Source organism: Salvelinus fontinalis, chromosome 22, assembly GCF_029448725.1.
Source record: "Salvelinus fontinalis isolate EN_2023a chromosome 22, ASM2944872v1, whole genome shotgun sequence".
Taxonomy (NCBI): domain Eukaryota; kingdom Metazoa; phylum Chordata; class Actinopteri; order Salmoniformes; family Salmonidae; genus Salvelinus; species Salvelinus fontinalis.
Genome location: NC_074686.1, coordinates 27,241,710 through 27,260,521, shown reverse-complemented (window position 1 = coordinate 27,260,521; position 18,812 = coordinate 27,241,710). Strand labels below are relative to the sequence as shown.

The window sequence follows — 18,812 nt, the reverse complement described above, 5'->3', positions numbered from 1 at the left end:
CCCAGCTTCATACTGTACTGTCTGACTATAGTTTTAGGATTTCTTTGAAGACGCAGATTCTTTTGAATCTCCAAATCAGACAAACATTGTGCATCTTAAACTGTGGACATTAAATGAAGGGGATGAATATATTTAACTGGTTTCATCTTCAAGGAGCTCATTTTAGATGTTACAACACCCTCTACAGGGCTGATAGCACAGCACATCTGGTGAGGCATCCAAAAGCCAACCACACTGAACAAAAAGAAAACAATAAGATTGAGATACAGTTCATAAGGAAATTAGTCAATTGAAATAAATTCATTCGGCCTTAAACTATGGATTTCACATGACTGGGAATACAGATATGCATCTGTTAGTCAGAATTTAAAATAAGGTAGTGGAGGATTAGAAAACCAGTCAGTATCTGGTGTGACCACCATTTGCCTCATGCAGCGTGACAAGTCGAGTTGATCAGGTTGTTGGTGGCATGTTGTCCCACTGTTCAATGGCTGTGCAAAGTATCTTTTTATTGGCTGGAACATGCTGTCGTAGACCTCAATTCAGAGCCGAAACATGCACAATGGTGACATGTCTGGTGAGTACGCAGGCCATGTTCAGCTTTCAGGAATTGTGTTCAGATCCTTGCGTTATCATGCTGAAACATGTGATGGCGGCGGATGAATGGCACGACAATGGGCCTCAGGATCTCATCACGACATCTCTGCATTCAAATTGCAATCGGGAAAAATGCAATTGTTCATAGCTTCTGCATGCCCATACCATAACTCCATGGGGCACTCTTCACAACGTTGACATCAGCAAATCACTGACCCACGACAACAAACTAGGTCTGCCTGTTACAGTTGAAACCAGGATTTATCCATGACGAGCACACTCCAGCGTGCCAGTGGCCATCGAAGGTGAGCATTTGCCCACTGACATCAGTTATGATGCCGAACTGCAGTCAGGTCAAGACCCTGGTAAGGACAACGAGCACGCAGACGAGCTTCCCAGGGACGTTTTGACAGTTGGTGCAGAAATTCTTTAGTTGTGCCAACCCAGTTTCATCAGCTGGATGTGGTCCTGGGCTGGAGTGTTTACACGTAGTCTGCAGTTGTGAGGCCGGTTGGATGTACTGCCAAATTCTCTAAAACAACATTGGTGGCTCTGGACATTCCTGCAGTAGCATGTCAATTGCATGCTCCCTCAACTTGAGACATCTGTGGCATTGTGTTGTGTGACAAAACTGCACATTTTAGAGTGGCCTTTAGTCCCTAGCACAAGGTGCACCTGTGTAATGATCATGGTTTAATTAGCTTCTTGATATGCCACACCTGTCAGGTGGATGGATTATCTTTGCAAAGGAGAAACACTCCCTAACAGGGATGTGCACAAATTGAGAAATAGGCTTTGTGCATATTGAACATTTCTGGGATATTTTATTTCAGCTCATAGGACCAACACTTTACATGTGTTTATATTTTTGTTCAGTATAGATCGTCACTCATAACAGAAGACATCTAGGCCAGAGGCTGGTGGGAGGAGCTATAAGAGGACAGGCTCGTTGTCATGGCTGGAATGGAATAGTCAAATGTGGTTTCCATATGTTTGATACCATTGCAGCCATTACGATAAGTCTGTCCTACAGCACTTCCCACCAGCCTCTTCTAAACCTACTGAAGTTAATGCTGAAGGAAAGCCCAGGGATAACCTGAACAAGAAGGACAAGAAACCAAAGCACATTTCAACAAAAATTACTTGGACATTCCAGGATTTCAAAGGGCACCAACCACCAAGTCAATAAACCATCAAGTTAGTTCTTAAAAATAAAAGATTTGATACTTGGAATACTTAAGATAAAAATAAAAAATAAATTTGTATAAAGTGAGCCTATAAAACACTATTGCTAACCTTAGAGTACAGTTTAAATCGTGCAAATACAATTTTAAGAAAAGTATAATTTAAGAATCTTTCCCAGTATGATTGCAGGTAAACTGATTCACATAAAAAGGAAAAAAATATAAGGCACAAGTTAGAGATCAAGAATGAGATATTGCATTAAGACACCGTTCTGTTTTGGACAAGACTCATTCACTAGCAACACCAGCCGGGCCGCAATAGAGGGTATGTCAATATAATAAAATATCCTTTAAGAAAACATAGCTCAGTCATTTTAAAAAGCCGGATGGGGACGCAGAGAGAATTCCAACAGAACCACATAAAAATACCTTTCTACGCCGCCAGTTAATCAGGTTTGAGAAGCGCATCAGGAACCGTAGGAAACAGTCTTTTGAGTGGTTTCCCGAACAAAGATTAAGTGCTTTTTAGTCCAGGGCTAGGCTTAATCTTTGTCCGGGAAACAGCCCCTTTGTGCGTGTGGAAGTGGTGTGTCAGGGCTCCATGTGTTCCTGGTCACACGACGACTCTGACAGACTGCTGAAGAATCCCTCATCCCGGATGCGAATTTTGCCGTCAGAATTTTCACAGGTGCTGCAGTCAAAGGGTAGAAGGCTGGGGCTCTGGGGGACCCCCGAGTCATGGCTGTGGCCCAGACTTGACGTGGTGCTGGTGAGGCTGAAAGTACAGAATAAAAAAGGGCAGAGGTCATGTCGGCTTGCATCGTTCCTCCAACAGCAGCTGATATCTAATAAAGAATTTTTTCATAAAAAAAAATAAAAAAAAATAAAAAAAAAATAATAATCGCTGTTGAGTCAATCAATGGATGTCATTGAAAAACAGTTTAAATCTGTAAAATTTTAGACAAAATCTGTAGCTTCTTGATATGCCCAACCTGTTAGGTGTGGCATACCGTACACTTACCTTTCGCAGTCTGAGTTGAAGTACACCTTGCTGCCCTTCTCTATGGGGAAGCGTGTGCGGTGACAGTCGCTACACATCTGGATGGCCTGTGCCACTGTGTAGCGTGTCTGTCCCGAGACACACGCCTCCATCTTGGTCATGCTCAGCTGGGATTGGAGGAACAGGTGCACTCTACTGTCAGACAGCAGCAGGGGGTCCTGGAGGATACTGGGGACGAACAGACAAAGATTAATTTGTTGGCTAATTAATGAACAGTCAACAAAACTAGCAGTAGATACATACAACTATCAAGAACACCATACCATATTTTCAGTTTGTTTTTTAAGTAATCAGTGCGCCGGGTTACAAAGTGTGGTAGGAGATGAAGTGAATTGTTATTCTAAGCTCTATGACAGGAGAAACTAGGTGACAATGAGATCAACATTGTAATCATCAGTACATAAATGGCTTCTGTTTCAAGTGGAGTGGAGGAAATGAATGAAGTTGCTGGTAAAAGCCACTGGATGGCGTTTGGTGCCATATATCCATGGATTTAACATCTTATACAGAGCAAGCAGAGGCTTTACAAAACAAATGTCATACTAGAGGAAAATCAGAATTTAAGTGATTGAATTATATTGCTATTCATTTGGGATAACAATATCCCCCCAAAAATTCTTCCTAATGTACAAAAGGGGATCTACACCACAGATTGCTATGGACTCTGACCAGTAGTACTGAGCAACTAACCAGTGGTGTAAAGTACTTAAGTAGTACATGAAAGTATTTTTACTTTAATTTTTTATGTATCTGTACTTTTTGACAACTCTATGCATTCTCCCGACACCTAAAAGTGCATTACAGTTTGAATGATTAGCAGGACAGAAATGGTTCAATTCACACACAAGATAACATTCCTGGTCATCTACTGGCTCTGATCTGACACGTTTTGTTTGTACATTTTGTTGTGTTGGAGCGTGCCCTTGGCTTTCCCGTAAATTAAAAAAAACAAGAAAATGGTGCCGTCTGGTTTGCTTAATAAAGGAATTTTAAATGATTTACACTTTTGATACTTAAGTACATTTGATCAATTACATTTACTTCTGATACTTAAGTATATTTTAAACCAAATACTTTGACTTACTCAAGTAGTATTTTACTGGGTTTGACTTGTCATTTTCTATTAACGCATCTTTACTTTTACTTAAGTATGATAATGGGTATTTTCCACCACTGCAACTAACCGACATTTCATTTTTGGGTCATTAAACTAATTGACCAACGTCAGTTCAATTACTTGAATTCCATTTAGTTCGTTTGTGAGCCCAATGCTGTTTGTGAGCCCAATGCCCAATGCTGAGAGAGAGAGAGGGAGAGAGAGAGAGAGAGAAATATCAAGTCAGGGGCTATGTGGGACGCACGCCTGAAGGGAGTTGTAGTTTTCATTAAGGAAATATTCAACCTAATTCAGCGTAGAAACGTGGTAATTAACTACAATGACCATAATCCATTTGAACCTGATCTAACATCTCTGGAGACCTGAAAATAGCTGTGCAGCGACACTCCCCATCCAAGCTGAAAGCTTGAAGGGATCTGCAGAATAGAATGGGAGAAACTCACCAAACACAGCTGTGCCAAACTTGTAGCATCATACCCAAGAAGATTTGAGGCTGTAGTCGCTGCCAAAGATGCTTCATCAAAGTACTGATTAAAGGGTTTGAATACTTATGCAAATGTGATTTCCATTTATTTTTAAAACATTTGCAAAAGTTTTAAAACCTGTTTTTGCTTTGTCATTATGGGGTATTGTGTGTAGATTGACGAGGGAAAACATTTAATTAGGCTGTAAAGTAACAAAATCTGGATAAAGTCAAGGCTCTGAATACTTTATTCAAAACTTCAAATTTTTCAATTTAAATTATTGTACAAAATTCTTGCAACTAATAGAATGTTATATATATGGGGGATACAATCTTCCCAGCTCTGTAGATTCTGCTGTGAGGAGGCAGAGTCATTAGACCATTTATTTTGGTATTGTCCGCATGTAGCTCGTTTTTGGTCACAGGTCCAGGAATGGTTGAAGAATTGCAACATTTGCGTAGAACTAACGCTACAGATAGCAATACTGGGGGATTTGAAAAGCCATAGTCAATCAATCAATAATATAATAATTATTTTAGCAAAAATGTTTATTTTTAATTTACAATCCGTGGAAGCTATGAGAATAGAAAGATTCAAATATTTTGTGAAGCATCACAGCACAGTTGAAAAATATATGGCAAATAAAAATCCGAAATGGATGATGTTGGAAGATAGATGGGAAAGGTTGAGTGGAGCTGAAGGGTGGGACTAATAACAAGATAAACAATGTAGGGCATACGGGATCTGTGAAATGTGTATAGGTGCGGAGCTATTGTGAAATAGCACAGTTACAAGTGGAAATCAAACTGGATGGACAACAGAAATAGAGGAAGGACTAAGAACAAACAAGAGAGAACTATTATAAAGTAGACTGTGTCTGTAAAATGTGTTTAAGATGTATAAATTGAAGGTAAAAACAGAAATGTTTATCAGTTTACTCCAATTGGGGGATCGGTGGTAGGGTTTGCGGGGAATAATAATAAAGGTATACTCTTTAAAAAAAGTATGTATGTCTATGTAGGTATGTGTATGTATATATGTGTATATGTATGCATACGTGAATGGATATATATATTTACCCCAAAAAAATATGGGGGATTGGAAATGATGCAGACAATTACATTGGAAGCAACATTCTTTCCGCAATATTAAGCTGATCCACCCCCCCCCCCAAAAAAAAAGAAAAAAAAAAGGCTCTGAATACTTTCAGAATGCACTGTATAGATGTTCTCTTGTCTGGCTGGCTGCTACTGCCTGAGATGGATGGTGACTTTAAGGAATGAAAAGTAATAAAGAATTCAAATAAAAACTAAGCCATAATATTTTATGTCATATAAGTTAATGTTCACCATTTTTGGCTCCATTTCCATTAGAAAGCTCAAATCATTGTAATGTCATTTCATAATGCATTTTTTTTATTTTTTTTTATCGAACCTTAAATCAAAAGCCGTGACTTTTTCAAATCTAACCCAAACGACTTCCAAAAGCACTCATTGTTCATCACTATTGACCGGACAACCACTTGAGGTAGGAAAACATCTGACAAACTGACTTTGGTTGCATCAGACCCATAGATGGGCTGTCTGGATCATCCCTTCAAGCCTTTTGAACATGCAAAACCTGGCAGCCATTCATAAGGCTGAGGAAAGGAATAAACAAGGACACTCACATCTGTAGAAACTCCCGCAGGCCATTCATCCTCTGGTTGACCTTGTAGGGGTTTTTCAGACTGAAGAAAGGGTTCCAGGGAGGCAGTTTGGGCAACTCTCTGGAAAGGGACAACAGTGGCAATCAATGTGGCAGTGTCATATGATGCCACCTTTCCAACAAGTCTGCCCTGCTAGAGCTGCACCTGTCAACATTAAGTGCTGTTATTGTGAAGCGGAAACGTCTAGGAGCAACAACAGCTCAGCTGCAAAGTGGTAGGCCACAAACTCACAGAACAGGAATGCCGAGTGCTGAAGAGCATCTGTCCTCGGTTGCAAAACTCACTACAGAGTTTCAAACTGCCTCTGGACGCAACGTCAGCACAATAACTGTTTGCTGGGAGATTCATGAAATGGGTTTCCATGGCAGAGCAGCAGCACACAAGCCTAAGATCACCATGCATAATACCGAGCGTCGGTTGGAGTGGTGTAAAGCTTGCCATCATTGGATTTTGGAAATGCGTTCTCTGGAGTGATGAATCAGGAGAATGCTACCTGCCCCAATGCAGTGCAAACTAAGGTTTGGTGGAGGAATAATGTTCTGGGGCTGTTTTTCATGGTTGGGGCAAGGCCCCTTAGTTCCATTGAAGGGAAATCTTAACGCTACAGCATACAATGACATTCTAGACAATTCTGTGCCTCCAACTTTGTGGCAGCATGACAATGCCCCCGTGCACAAAGCGAGGTCCATTCAGAAATCGTTTGTCAAGATCAGTGTGGAAGAACTTCACTGGCCCGCACAGAGCCCTGACATCAACCCCATCGAACACCTTTCGAATGAATTTGAACACCGACTGCGAGCCAGGCCTAATCACTCAACATCAGTGACAGACCTCACTAACGCTTGTGGCCGAATGGAAGCAAGTCCCGCAGCAATGTTTCTACACTAATGAAAAGCCTTCCCAGAAGAGTGGAGGATGTTATAGCAGCGACCAACTGCATATTCATGCTCATGATTTTGAAAAGAGATGTTCGATGAGCAGGTATCCACATACACCACATGACCAAAAGTATGAATAGTCCACCTCTGGAAAGACAAGTGCATACATCATTGCAGGAGTGATCAAATGATGCAGTGAAGAGGGCCTACAGTGAACTATCACTATGGATTATACGTACATGAGCATAGTGTTGTCCTGCAGACGCTGCCGGAGCCAAACAAACTCACTGTATCGCCTCCGCACACAGGAAGTCTTCTTCCTAAAACACATGCTATTGGTCTTAACACAGGAAGAAGGTAAATCATATTAGCAGAGGTTTTATAGCCAATATTGCCCCACTTCAGATTGTCATGAAGTTAGAGGTTGCCAATAAATACACAGCTTCCTCAATCTCTCAGAAGCTGAAGATGTTCATGTTTAATGATGTTCATCAAGTGAAGCGTGCAGTAGTACTCACATGTAAACAGATCTCATAGTCAACGTGCGTGTGCCAGAAGTCATCTTTGTGGAATTGTGGCTCCTGGACCCAGACACTGACAAACTCCTGCAAAAGAAAGAACAGTGTTCAGAGGGGAAGTGTGTGGCTTGAGTGTGGTAATTATTTGGCTCAAGAGCAATGAAGCCACAGGAGAAGAAACATTTCAGCAGAAATGTTACCCAACCTCTGTCATCCAAGTGTGATTATTTTTATTTTATTTGTGCTTTTCTATAAACCCATTTCTGTGTTCATGCAAGTGACTGAACGAATCCTCACTATCAGTATCTGCAATATGGCAGTACGCCCAGAACCTCGTTTAGAGAAAGGAATCTGTTTCAACGTCCCAGCTTAAAGAAACCTTGAGGTATTGGTCGGTCACATGAGTATAGCAAACGAATGATAAGCTAAATCATGCAAATATAACTTGTCAGTATTTAAGGGAACTAACGGGACTGCCATGTTAGAGCTCACTTCAGACCGGTACTTTATACATTGAAGTTTGACTGACCTCCAGCTTGCTGACAAAGAGACTTTAAGACTGACTTAGTGTGCGGTGTAATAATTCACAACAAGGGAAAAACTACACAGTATAGGCAAAAATACACCAAATGAGATTGAGGTTTAATAGAGATTTAATGTTCACCAGCTCTGCCTTCGTCCTTGACAACTACAGCGTGTGCAGGCTTTCCAGACCAGCACTAAAACCCAATAAGGTGTATTAGCTCTGGGCCAACAACAAAAGGCAGCACATCCTATAGCTCTCCATGAGCAGGATTAGGGAGTCATGACAGGTCTATCACTCGCCTGGTTCATTAGACTGTCAATCTCCATCGTAGACTGGAATCTGGGGGAGATGGGACAGAACCTCATTCAGTCAATTGGCAAACTGAGGCAAGAATGAGGTTAGATGCTTCTCTAGTAACAGTTTTCTACAGTTATTTTACTGACAGTCAGTTATATTACGTAAAATCATCAGAAAAAAAGGGAATGTTTAGTCAAACACCTTCTCTGGCACACAGAAAGCCTACCCGACCCATTCAAGTTCTCCTCTAAACTAGGGCTGGGAATTGCCAGGTATCTCGTGATACAATATCGGGACACTTAGGTGGCGATTCAATTGCAATTTGAAGTACCAAACATATAGCTCAATACATGTCTACTGCAGAGAGACAATAGAAATGAGTTGATCAGTCAGGGAAATAAAAAGCTGAATTATTGGCTCACTATTTTAAAAAGATTGAGAACAAGCTACAGGATGTAAAATACCAGAGTTTTAGAGCAGGTACAGCCCACTAGCGCTAGCTAACACTAACAGAAAATATATTGTTACTTGTTGTCAAAGTATCGATATACTGTCCAAAATAATATCGCAATATGCAAGAGATTGTTCACCCATCCCTACTATAAAGCAGGCCACAGAGTCAACGACTGTTGATTCTCCTTAAAATCTACATGCACCTGGATAAACCACATTCATTTGTCAACTTTCTGTATTCAACAAAATACATCCTGATATTCTGTTGCAAACTTCCAACCATGGACACCAATGTGCGTCTCAAGTGAGTGGGTTCAGAAGAGTGCTGTTCAATGCGAACACATCAGACCCACAAACCAGCAATACAGGTGTACCCCATGGCAGTGTCCTTTTGCCAGTTCTGTTCACCCTCTACACCAACAATTGTACCCCTATAAGAATCAGGATGTGCACAGTAAAATATACTGATGATACAGCAATCGTTGATTTAATAGGTGACAATAAGGGATCATAGCTATCACCTGATCAGTCTATGGCACAGTTTCCCAAAGTCTGTCCTTGGGCCAGCCCTGGGTGCACGTTCTGGTTTTTGCTGTAGCACTGCACAGCTATTCAAATAACCAACTCATTGTCAAGCTTTGATAATGTGAATCAGCTGTGTAGTGCTAGGGCAAAAAAACTAAAACGTTCACCAATGGAGGCCCCAGGACCGAGTTTGGGAAACCTTGGTCTATGGCACAGAAAGAGCATGTTTTGCAAAAATGTAATGTTCAGTCAATTGAGTTATATTCGCAGGCTACAGTCAAATGTTTAACGTGTGCAATGATGTGCCAAAGGAATCTGTGATTGTAGTGCCTTATAGGGTAAATCAGAATAAGCAGCCTCAATATTTGCAGCCGTTAAGTGATATGTCTAGATGTCGATCCGTCAGTATTGTGAAACTAATTTTAGGGAAAGATTATAATGGAGAAAGCTGATCAGAGAGCAGTGCTACCTTTATTTTGAACTATCAGTAGCAAAAAACATGATCCAGTGACGCACTCACAGAACGTTCTGACTGCGTGGTGTTTTCGGGAAACGCATGTTACGTCTTCGGCTGTTGTAGGACAGATGCATTGCTAAAAATAGCGATGGAACTATCAGGAAACCGGGCCCAGATCTGCAAGAGACATGGGGACCATCCACATACATAGCATTTCAATTTGCTCTTTGTATTAAACTATGGCACTATACTTGACTCAAACCTCACCTGGACACCTAACACAGAAGTTCAGAAGACAACTATAGTACCAGTCAAACGTTGACACACCTACTCATTTTACAGACGCACAAGCGAAAGCATCCTGTCGGGCTGCATCACAGCCTGGTACGGCAACTGCGCCGCCATCAACCGCAAAGCTATCCAGAGGGTGGTGCGGTCTGCACAACGCATCACCGGGGGCAAACTACCTGCACTCCATGACACTGACAGCACCATATGTCAAAGGAAGAACAAAAAGTTCAAGGACAACCACCTGACCCACTGTCTGTTCACCCCGCTACCATCCAGAAGGCGAGGTCAGTACAGGTGCATCATAGCTGGGACCAAGAGACTGGAAAACAGCTCTCAAGGCCAAACAGCAATCACCAACTCAGAGGCTGCTGCCTCCATAGAGAAGTCATTGGCTACTTTAACAGATCACTAGTCACTTCATACAATGCATTCTAAATAATGTTAACATCCCTTACTCATATCACATGAATATACAGAATTTTATACCATCTATTACACCTTGCCACTCAGCCATCCATATACAGTTGAAGTCGGAAGTTTACATGCACTTAGGTTGGAGTCATTAAAACTTGTTTGTTAACAAGACATTTGTGGCGTGGTTGACAAACTATAGTTTTGGCAAGTCGGTTAGGACATCTACTTTGTGCATGACACAAGTAATTATTCCAACAATTGTTTACAGCTTGGAAATAACCAAAAAATGTCATGCTTTAGAAGCTTCTGATAAATTATGTCAATTGGCATAATTTGAGTCAATTGGAGGTATTAAGGCCTACCTTCCAACTCAGTGCCTCATCAAAATAAATCAGCCAAGACATCAGAAAAACAATTGTAGACCTCCACAAGTCTGGTTCATCCTTGGGAGCAATTTCCAAACGCCTGAAGGTACCACATTCATCTGTACAAACAATAGTACACAAGTATAAACACCATGGGACCACGCAGCCATCATACCGCTCAGGAGACGCATTGTCTCCTAGAGAGGAACGTACTTTAGTGCGAAAAGTGCAAATCAATCCCAGAACAGCAAAGGACCTTGTGAAGATGCTGGAGGAAACAGGTACAAAAGTATCTATATCCACAGTAAAACGAGTCCTATAGCGACATAACCTGAAAGGCCACTCAGCAAGGAAGAAGCCACTGCTCCAAAACCACCATAAAAAAAGCCAGTTGGCAACTGCACATGGGGACAAAGACCATACTTAAGAAATGTCCTCTGGTCAGATGAAACAAACATAGAACTGTTTGTCCATAATGGCCATCGTTATGTTAGGAGGAAAAAGGCGGAAGCTTGCAAGCCAAAGAGCACCATCCCAACTGTGAAGCACGGGGGTGGCAGCATCATGTTGTGGGGATGCTTTGCTGCAGGAGGGACTGGTGTACATCACAAAATAGATTGCGTCATGAGGGAACGAAATTATGTGGATATATTGAAGCAACATCTCAAGGCATCAGTCAGGAAATTTAAGCTTGGTCGCAAATATGTCTTCCAAATGGACAATGAGCCCAAGCAAACTTCCAAAGTTGTGGCAAAATGGCTTAAGGACAACAAAGTCAAGGTATTGGAGTGGCCATAACAAAGCCCTGACCTCAATCCTATAGAAAATTTGTGGGCAGAACTGAAAAAGCGTGTGCAAGCAAGGAGGCCTGCAAACCTGACTCAGTTACACCAGCTCTGTCAGAAGGAATGGGCCAGAATTCACCTAACTTATTGTGGGAAGCTTGTGGAAGGCTACCCGAAACATTTGACCCAAAAATGTAAAGGCAATGCTACCAAATACAAATTGAGTGCATGTAAACTTCTGACCCACTGGGGATGTGATGAAATAAATAAATCATTCTCTACTATTCTTCAGACATTTCACATTCTTAAAATAAAGTGGTGATCCTAACTGACCCAAGACAGGGCATTTTTACTAGGACTGAGTTACTGCATTTGTAAACTTCCGACTTCAACTGTACATATTCTCATTCACCCCTTTAGATGCATGTATTAGGTAGTTGGGGAATTGTTAGATATTACTGCACTGTCAGAACTAGAAGAACACGCATTTAGCTACACTCACATTAACATCTGCTAAACATGTGTGTGACAAGTTTTGATTTGAAGGGTTTCTTTATTTGTACTGTTAACATAAGAGTCAACAGACAAACTGAACAAGTTCCACAGACATGTGACTAACAGAAATGGAATAACGTGTCCCTGGACAAAAAGGGGGGTGGGGTGGGGTGGGGGGGGGGGGTTAAAAATAACAGTCAACGCAGCTGATGGCCACACCAGATACTAAGAACTGCAGTGCATCTCCTCATGGACTGCACCAGATTTGCCAGTTCTTGCTGTGAGATGTTAGCCCAATCTTCCACCAAGGCACCTGCAAGTTCTTGGACATTTCTGGGGGCCCTAGCCCTCACCCTCCGATCCAACTGGTCCCAGACGTGCTCAATGGGATTGAGATCCGGGCTCGTCACTGGACATTGCAGAACACTGACATTCCTGTCTTGCAAGAAATCAGCCATACTGCTCGTTCTGTGCGTGGTGGCATTATCATGCTGGAGGGTTATGTCAGGATGAGCCTGCAGGAAGGGTACCCCATGAGGATGTCTTCCCTGTAACGCATAGCATTGGGACTGCCTGCAATGACATTAAGCTCAGTCCGATGATGCTCTGACACCGCCCCAGACCATGACGGACCCTCCACCTCGATCCTGCACCAGAGTACAGGCCTCGGTGTAAGGCTCATTCCGTCGACAAGCGCAAATCCGACCATCACCCATGGTGAGACAAAACCGCGACTCGTCAGTGACGAGCACTTTTTGCCAGTCCTGTCTGGTCCAGCGACGGTGGGTTTGTGCCCATAGGAGACGTTGTTACCGGTGATGTCAGGTGAGAACCTGCCTTACAAGCCCTCAGTCCAGCCTCTCTCAGCCTATTGCGGACAGTCTGAGCACTGATGGAGAGATTGTGCATTCCTGGTGTAACTCGGGCAGATGTTGCCATCCTGTACCTGTCCCGCAGGTGTGATGTTCAGATGTTACACGTGGTCTGCCACTGCGAGGACGATCAGCTGTCCGTCATGTCTCCCTGTAGCGCCGTCTTAGTTTATATTGTAGAATAGTGAAGACATCAAAACTAAGAAATAACATCTGGAATCATGTAGTAACCAAAAATTTGACTAATCAAAATATTTTCGATTCTTAGCCACCCTTTGCAAACTCTTGGCACTCTCAACCAGCTGAGTTCCCACATACGCTTAGCACTTGTTGGCTGCTTTCCCTTCAGTCTGTGGTCCAACTCATCCCAAACCATGTCAATTTGGTTGAGGTCGGGTCATTGTGGAGGCCAGATCGGATACAGCACTCCATCACTCTCCTTGGTCAAATAGCCCTTAAGCAGCCTGGAGGTGTGTTTCAGGTCATTATCCTTTTGAAAAACAAAATGATAGTCCCACTAAGTGGAAACAAGATGGGATGGTGTATCGCTGCAGAATGCTGTGGTGTGCCTTGAATTCATATTTTTTTTTAAATATAAAATCACTGACAGTGTCACCAGCAAAGCACCATCACACCATGGTGGGAACCACACATGCGGAGATCCGTTCACCTACTCTACATCACAAAGACACGGCGGTTGGAACCAAAAATCGCAAATTTGGACTCAGACCAGAAGGACAGACTTCCAGTCTATTGTCCATTGCTCATGTTTCTTGGCCCAAGCAAGTCTCTTCTTATTTGTGTCCTTTAGTAGTGGTTTCCTTGCAGCAATTCAACCATGAAGGCCTGATTCAGTCTCCTCTGAACAATTGATGTTGAGATGTGTCTTACTTGAACTCTGAAACATTTATTTGGGCTGCAATTTCTGAGACTGGTAACTAATGAACTTATCCTCTGCAGCAGAGCCAACTCTGGGTCTTCCTTTCCTGTGGCAGTCCTCATGAGACCAAGTTTCATCATAGCACTTGAAGGTTTTTGCAACGGCACTGAAATTTTCCAGATTAAGTAATGCACTGTCATTTCTCTTTGCTTACTTGAGCTGTTCTTGCCATAATATGGACTTGGTCTTTCACCAAGTAGGGCTATCTTCTGTATATCACCCCTACCTTGTCACAACAACTGGTTGGCTCAAACGCAATAAGGAAAGAAATTCCACAAATTAACAAGGCACACCTGTTAATTGAAATGCATTCCAGGTGACTACCTCATGAGGCTGGTTGACAGAATCCCAAGAGTGCAAACCTGGCAAGTAAAATCAGTGGTGTACGTTTGGTTAGCATGGAAGCACTCTTCATGGAGAGTGGCACGGGCAGGGTTAAAGATTGCCACCGACCGCACACCCCCACTTAACCATCAGGCCACTGATACGCATTGACTACATCCCACAGTGACCGTACGCACATATACCAACCAGAAGCCATGAACTACAGGCAACATCTGCACAGAGCTAAAAGACTAGAGCTCCCGCTGTCAAGGAGCGGGACACTAACAAGAAATCCTGCTACGCTCTGACGAATCATCAAAACAGGTAAAGCTTCGATACAGGAGTAAGATCAAAAATCCTACTACATCGGTTCTGATGCTTGGATGTGGCAGGGCTTGCAAACTATCACAGATTACAAAAAGGGAAACCCAGCTGCACCAGTGACGTCGAGGCGAGCAACACTGAACCATGCGTGAGTGTCACAGCTGTTTTGGAAGACTTATCACGCTCTCCGTACCCGATGTGAGTAAGACCTTTAAATAGGTTATCATTCACAAAGCCAGAATACCAGGATGCGTACTCTGCGCATGCGCTGACCAGCTAACAAGTGTCTTCACAGACATTGTCAAACTCCCTGACCAAGTCTGTAATACCTACGTGTTTCAAGACCACCATAGTCCCTGTTCCCATGAACACCAAAGTAACCTGTGTAAATTACTAAAATCGCCTGTAGCGCTCACATCTGTAATCATGAAACGCTTTTAAAAAAGGCATCATCCCAGACACCTTGGAACCACGCCAATTCACATACCGCCCCAACAGATAAGGCACTCTACACGGCCCCTTCCCACTCAGTGTTCTACACCATAATGCCCTCCAAGCTCATCACTAAGCATGGTACCCTGGGACTGAACACCTCGCTCTGCAATTGGATCCTGGACTTCCTGATGGGCTGCCCCCGGGTTATGAGGATCAGCGTGGCAGATGGGTTGTTGCCCCCTCAGGAGTGTGTGCTTAATCATCCTCCTGTACTCCATGTTCACCTATGACTGCGGAGCCGCGCACAACGCCAACATCATTACGTTTGACAACACGACAGTGAGAGGCCTGACAACCGACGATGAGACAGACCTGGCAGTGTTGACAACCTCTCCCTCAATGTCAGCAAGACAAAGCAGCTGATCGTGGTCTAGAGGAATTTTATTAGTCACATGCACCAAACACTACAGTCAAATGCTTACTTACGAGCCCCTAAACAACAGTGCAGTTTACAAAAAAAAAGTGAGAAGAACAATTAAGAGCAGCAGTAAAAAAATACATACACAGGGGGTGCCGGTACAGAGTCAATGTGTGGGGGCACGGGTTAGTTGAGGTAGTATGCACATGTAGGTAGAGTTATTAAAGTGACTATGCATAGAAGACAAGAGTGGAGAGGGGAGGGGCAATGCAAATAGTCTGGGTAGCCATTTGACTAGATGTTCAGGAGTCTTATGGCTTGGGGGTAGAAGCTGTTTATAGAAGCCTCTTGGACCTAGACTTGGCGCTCCGGTACCGCTTGCCGTGCGGTAGCAGAAAGAACAGTCTGACTAGGGTGGCTGGAGTCTGACATATTATGGCCTTCCTCTGACACCGCTTGGTATAGAAATCCTGGATGGCAGGGAACTTGGCCCCAGTGATGTACTGGGCCGTACACACTACCCTCTGTAGTGCCTTGCGGTCAGAGGCTGAGCAGTTGCCATACCAGGCAGTGATGCAACCAGTTAGGATGCTCTCGATGGTGCAGCTGTAGAACCTTTTGAGGATCTGAGGACTCATGCCAAATCTTTTATGTCTCCTGAGGGAGCGGCTGGTAGACAGTGTCCTTAGCCCCAGCCTGTCAGGCACCATTTTCCCGCAGTTCTGTAAATGAGATTGAGGGCAAGTATAACACTTATTTCCCCTTTGACATGCCAAAAGTATAACTATGTCACGGTCAGCAGGGGGGGTGGGGGGGGGGTTCACACAGGAACCAATGGGATGCTCAGGGGTGCTCGAATTGTTTGTGTGTGTGTGTGTGTGTGTGTGTGGGGGGGGGGGGTTCACACAGGAACCAGTGGGATGCTCAGGGGTGCTTGAATTGTGGGCTGCATTTGCACAAATTAATCCTGAGCCCATAACCCTCACAGCTATCCTCCAATCACAAGGATTATCCAAATATTGGAACTAATTCTCTCCACCAAACACGTTAATATCCGGTTGCTAAGCAAGTTTGTCTAGAGGAAACCATTGTCAAAAGCTAGCTCACGTCTAGATTCTCTAATTAAATATACTGCAATTCCAACTACAACCTCTGCTTTGATTTTAAGCCTCAACTTGCCTAGCTAACTGTTTACTTTGTTATAATTCTAATTCAATTTGAGGCTACATGTCATGGAAAATGTTATTTCCAACAATCAACTCCACAATAAATCCAGCTGCATATTCATGGTTTGCACCTCAGTCACAACGTTGCAGCCATATTGATGCGTAAAAGTAGAACATGGGCTAATGACTCATTTAAATTACACTATAGAGGCTTGGGAATACGATGGCATTACTAAAGTAGGCACATGTTTGGTAAGAAACAACTTCGCCATCATGTTGTGAAATTTACTTTAGATGGCAATGTTTTCATTAGCTAGCAATGCTCGTATTGTAAGCGTTTCACCGTAAATCCACCACAGTTGTTTACAAAGCATGTGACAAAGATTATTTGATCCATGTATACCAAACCGCCAGACCCCAGAAATTGTTCACCCCCACCATGAATCTGAACTGTATGAAATGTACATTTATCCCAATCACATAGTTTGTGATATTGCTCATGATTTACATTAAATGTATGTATGCACTATATGTGGGGATGTTTTGTTATGTTTGAGATTCAAGACACATTTCCCGAAAGGGACAGTGTTCAACCAAAGACACCCAACAGTGCAGACCAGGCATGTTGTCACAACAGCAAACCGCAACTGCTTAGAGAAGAACCTAAAAAGTAAACACTCATGTGGCACCCTACTAAAGTGACCCTACTACACACTGAGATATTTGGCAAAATATACCAGCATGCCTCTCCACAGGAAAACAATGGGGTGAGCTCAGCGGTCCAAGGGCAAAGGGTATTTCAGGGCTAGCGTTTGACAACGGAGTACACTGCCCAGCCTTACATAATTAGGAGATTGTCATGATTAAAATGGTGTCCAATTTAAAAAATATATATACCCACTGCGAGATTTGGCAAAATACAAACATACTTATATTTTCCTATAGGAAACAATGGGACAACCTCAGCGTTCCATGAGTAATTGTTGTTTACATTTCAACTACCAGCAACGTGGGCAGGTCTCGTTTCCAACAATAGCAAAGCAGGCATTGCGACGTTTTACAATAGGCTGGGAATAGAACGTTCAGAAGGCGAGATGGTGCCACGGTGATCAATAGCACGAATAGCTGGCAGGGGGGAAAATTCCCTAAGGCCTGTTTTTTCATGATTTCTTAAACTACATCAAGCAGCTGGGACATAAGATAATATTATGAAACTGGGCTACATGCCGGATGAAATGAACTAGCTTTTATCATGAAATAAACATAGTTAAAAATGTCATGTGTTCAGCTTAGGTTGACCCCAAAAGGCTAGGGCCAGCTCTGACTACGTGTGTGGGTATGGATGTGAAGATTCTTGAGCCACTGCAGCCCCTCATGAGTTCCTTTTGAGGCCCATCCCTAGGCTGAAACGAAATTGAGGAAGCCGAGAGGTTAGACCGCCTGCAATAAACACATTTTGCAAACAGACAAAATGGTCACGCTCTTGAAATACAGAACAATACTGAGAAATTGTGATTGCATTCCACAGGTTTGTTTGGCATTTGAACCGTTGCAAACGCACCAGAGTCAATACATAGTTAACTTTACTTTTCCACAACATTAAAAACGTGTTTATCTCTAATAAAAGGCATAGTAAGCCTACGTATTTTACCTTTAGTATCGGATTATTTATCCTTTCAGCTGCCAATTCGTTAATGCCGCAATAGTACGCTATTCTTCGCTGAATGCTCTGTTTCGCGGGTCTGCCGACTGCAGTTCGATTGAATATGATAATGAGGCCCGCCCTCTGTTTCCTTTGGTAAGTGCATGCCCCTGGTCTGAAATTGTGTGATTATTTTGGACCTGTTAAAACGGTGTACAACCACAATATGGGATGCATCTCAATAGTCAAGCTTGCTTCCTCCCCTTGTATTATTTTCCATCATTAAGGACAACTTTTCTGTTAAAATAACGATTTATCAACGACCACATGCAAGCAAAAATAAGAAAATGGATGAGAGCAAATCCCCCTCATATGCTTCTGTCATATCGCTTCAATCTATCTGTCCTGTATTTTCAGATCCGTGCAGCTGAAGAAAAAACATTAAAGGAAAGGAAGCCAGGAAGAGGAAGCCATTTAGACTATTGAGGCCTCTTATGACAACCACAAGACTTGGGTGTAGGCTATAGAAGAACATGTTGACTCTTATCCGTATAACT

The 18,812-nt window shown here is 42.8% G+C and overlaps 1 protein-coding gene across 3 annotated transcripts; it reads right to left on the bottom strand.

Annotated features, from left to right (window-relative positions):
• Positions 1–1,401: 1,401 nt before the first annotated feature.
• Positions 1,402–18,388, bottom strand: LOC129820114 (sorting nexin-10B-like). 3 transcript variants are annotated; one of them, XM_055877005.1, is made up of 8 exons: positions 10,112–12,176; positions 9,848–9,961; positions 8,352–8,391; positions 7,527–7,613; positions 7,248–7,348; positions 6,092–6,190; positions 2,803–3,009; positions 1,402–2,556 (listed from the first exon to the last, which is right to left on the bottom strand). In XM_055877005.1, exons 1-8 carry the CDS (start codon positions 10,117–10,119, stop codon positions 2,373–2,375), a joined length of 840 nt encoding a protein of 279 aa, XP_055732980.1. In that variant the 5' UTR covers positions 10,120–12,176; the 3' UTR covers positions 1,402–2,372. The 3 variants fall into 3 exon arrangements, with proteins under 3 accessions (XP_055732980.1, XP_055732981.1, XP_055732979.1); XM_055877006.1 differs by lacking the exons at positions 9,848–9,961; positions 10,112–12,176 and adding an exon at positions 18,265–18,388; XM_055877004.1 differs by having other exon boundaries at positions 9,848–12,176.
• Between the last annotated feature and the right edge of the window lie 424 nt (positions 18,389–18,812).